General features: G+C 30.0%; 1 protein-coding gene across 1 annotated transcript; it reads right to left on the bottom strand.

The window, feature by feature from the left end:
* Positions 1-346: 346 nt before the first annotated feature.
* Positions 347-1,569, bottom strand: LOC123270426. The gene is made up of 2 exons (XM_044736458.1): positions 1,140-1,569; positions 347-1,081 (listed from the first exon to the last, which is right to left on the bottom strand). The coding sequence occupies exons 1-2, from the start codon at positions 1,287-1,289 to the stop codon at positions 596-598; spliced, it is 636 nt and encodes a 211-aa protein (XP_044592393.1). The 5' UTR covers positions 1,290-1,569; the 3' UTR covers positions 347-595.
* Between the last annotated feature and the right edge of the window lie 386 nt (positions 1,570-1,955).

Genomic DNA, 1,955 nt, shown 5'->3' with positions numbered 1-1,955 from the left:
TAACAAAGTATATTTTTTTATTCTAGAAGTAAATTTCGAATTCAATACAATAAAAAATAATTCATTAAATTTGGTAGAAAATTTTCTTATCATCAAGTTTTTACTTTAACAAATTACTGTCTTACCAACAATTGAAACATCCGTACAGATAAAGAAGAAATTAATTATGCTGACAGTAAATAAATGACCAAAGGAAAAAAGAGCTTAACCTTACCGATCGGCGCTCGAAGCCATCAACGTATTGAACTTTTTTAATCAATGTTTTTTATTGTAATAGTTTTTTTGTAGGTTATTTTTATCTTACCAACGCATAGCAATAACACGTAATTAGGTTACATGAGTACAACAAAAAATAAAAACAATCATAACATAATGAAACAAACGATTTTATCTGAGAATAGTATTTATTTTCCGATTAAAGTCCAGTAGAAATTCAATACCTACTTGTCACGTATTACTACATCAACAAATTATTATATGAGAATTAATTAATTGTTTTGAAACTGTATTCCAATAATTAAGCCATAACTAACGAATTAATAAACAGAGATAGAGAAGAGCAGAGAATACCACGCGAAAAAAAAAGAAAACTTTATTATACTCTTAAATGCTTTATGACTCCAGGCTTATTTGAATTTTTCTTATGGGTCAAGGCTCCTTTTTTAACTGCACATTTATTGTTTCCACTTAAATCTTTGTCGTCAAAATAAGCGTAATGGTATTGCATATTGTTTTCCTTGTTGTCATTTATATTCTTCCGATTAACTTTAATGCGCAAATCGTTTGTATTAATTGCTGCTGTTGGTTGTTTCAAAGAAGATGATTGCCGGTCATGAAGAACTGTTTCGCCAGTTTTAGCCCCATAAATCACGGACAGGTCTACTATGTCTGACTCAGATTCTTCGACATCTTTGAAGACCAATTTTTTGGGCTTCAACTCTGTCTTATCAGTGAATCGCCGCGGTTTTGTCGGAGCCAACGGCTGAAAAGGCGTCTTGATCATCGGAGGAGTTTTGGTGCTATTGGCATCAATATTTATATGAAACGTACGGTTTGTAAAACGCGCTTCACTCCAGGAGACCTAAATTGAAAAATTTATTATTATTTTTTTAGTACATTAGTTAATATTAATTACTTACTTCTTGCAAGACCGTGTCATTGGAGTCAACAAACAATTTCTTCTGGACCCGCGAGCTTTTTGGTGTCTGGTCATAATTATCCAGATCGTAGCACTCAAAAACTTTAAACCCGACACTATTATGATCAAAATACGATATTTTTTTAGCCATTAAAAGTAATAAGATCGCGAGTAGTATAATTTATGTAGTCTACACTTACACGGTACTTTTTTTTAACCTATTGGCTTTTACCTAATCCTAAACCACGAAAAGTATAAGACACGTTGACAGGTTGTAATTTAAATCACGTAATTGATTTGTCGCGTTGTTATTTTACATACTGCTAATTTCGTGTTGTTGATGCTGAGCATTGTGGAAATCAATAACAAATGAAGAACTACACTAGATTACAGTTAAAAAAATTGACTTAATTTAAAAGGAATAAAATTTTAGAATCAGAAAATTATTTTTACGAATTTTATTGAATCGAATAAAAAATTCTTCAATGAAGAAGTTTTAAAAATATTTTTCTGGATACATGATTTCTTCTTTTGAATAAAGTAAATTTTTTTATCAGTGTAATTTTTGTTATTGGATATGACAAAAATTCGATTTTGTTAACTGATTTTAGAATGATATTTTTAGTAGATTCCATAGAAATCTAACTATATGGTTCAAAAGTTTATTTGTGTATGTATTCATATATTTATATAGAACGCGGCTTGTCACAACGATGGTGTCTACAATTCGCAACGGATCTTTATAAAATTCAGTATATTTATTCTACTGATAAATACAAAGATCAAGTTCAAATATGAGCTTAATCGGTCACGTAGT

This window comes from Cotesia glomerata, linkage group LG8, assembly GCF_020080835.1.
Source record: "Cotesia glomerata isolate CgM1 linkage group LG8, MPM_Cglom_v2.3, whole genome shotgun sequence".
Taxonomy (NCBI): domain Eukaryota; kingdom Metazoa; phylum Arthropoda; class Insecta; order Hymenoptera; family Braconidae; genus Cotesia; species Cotesia glomerata.
Note: the sequence above shows the minus strand (reverse complement) of the source record. Positions and strands in the feature narration are given on the sequence as shown.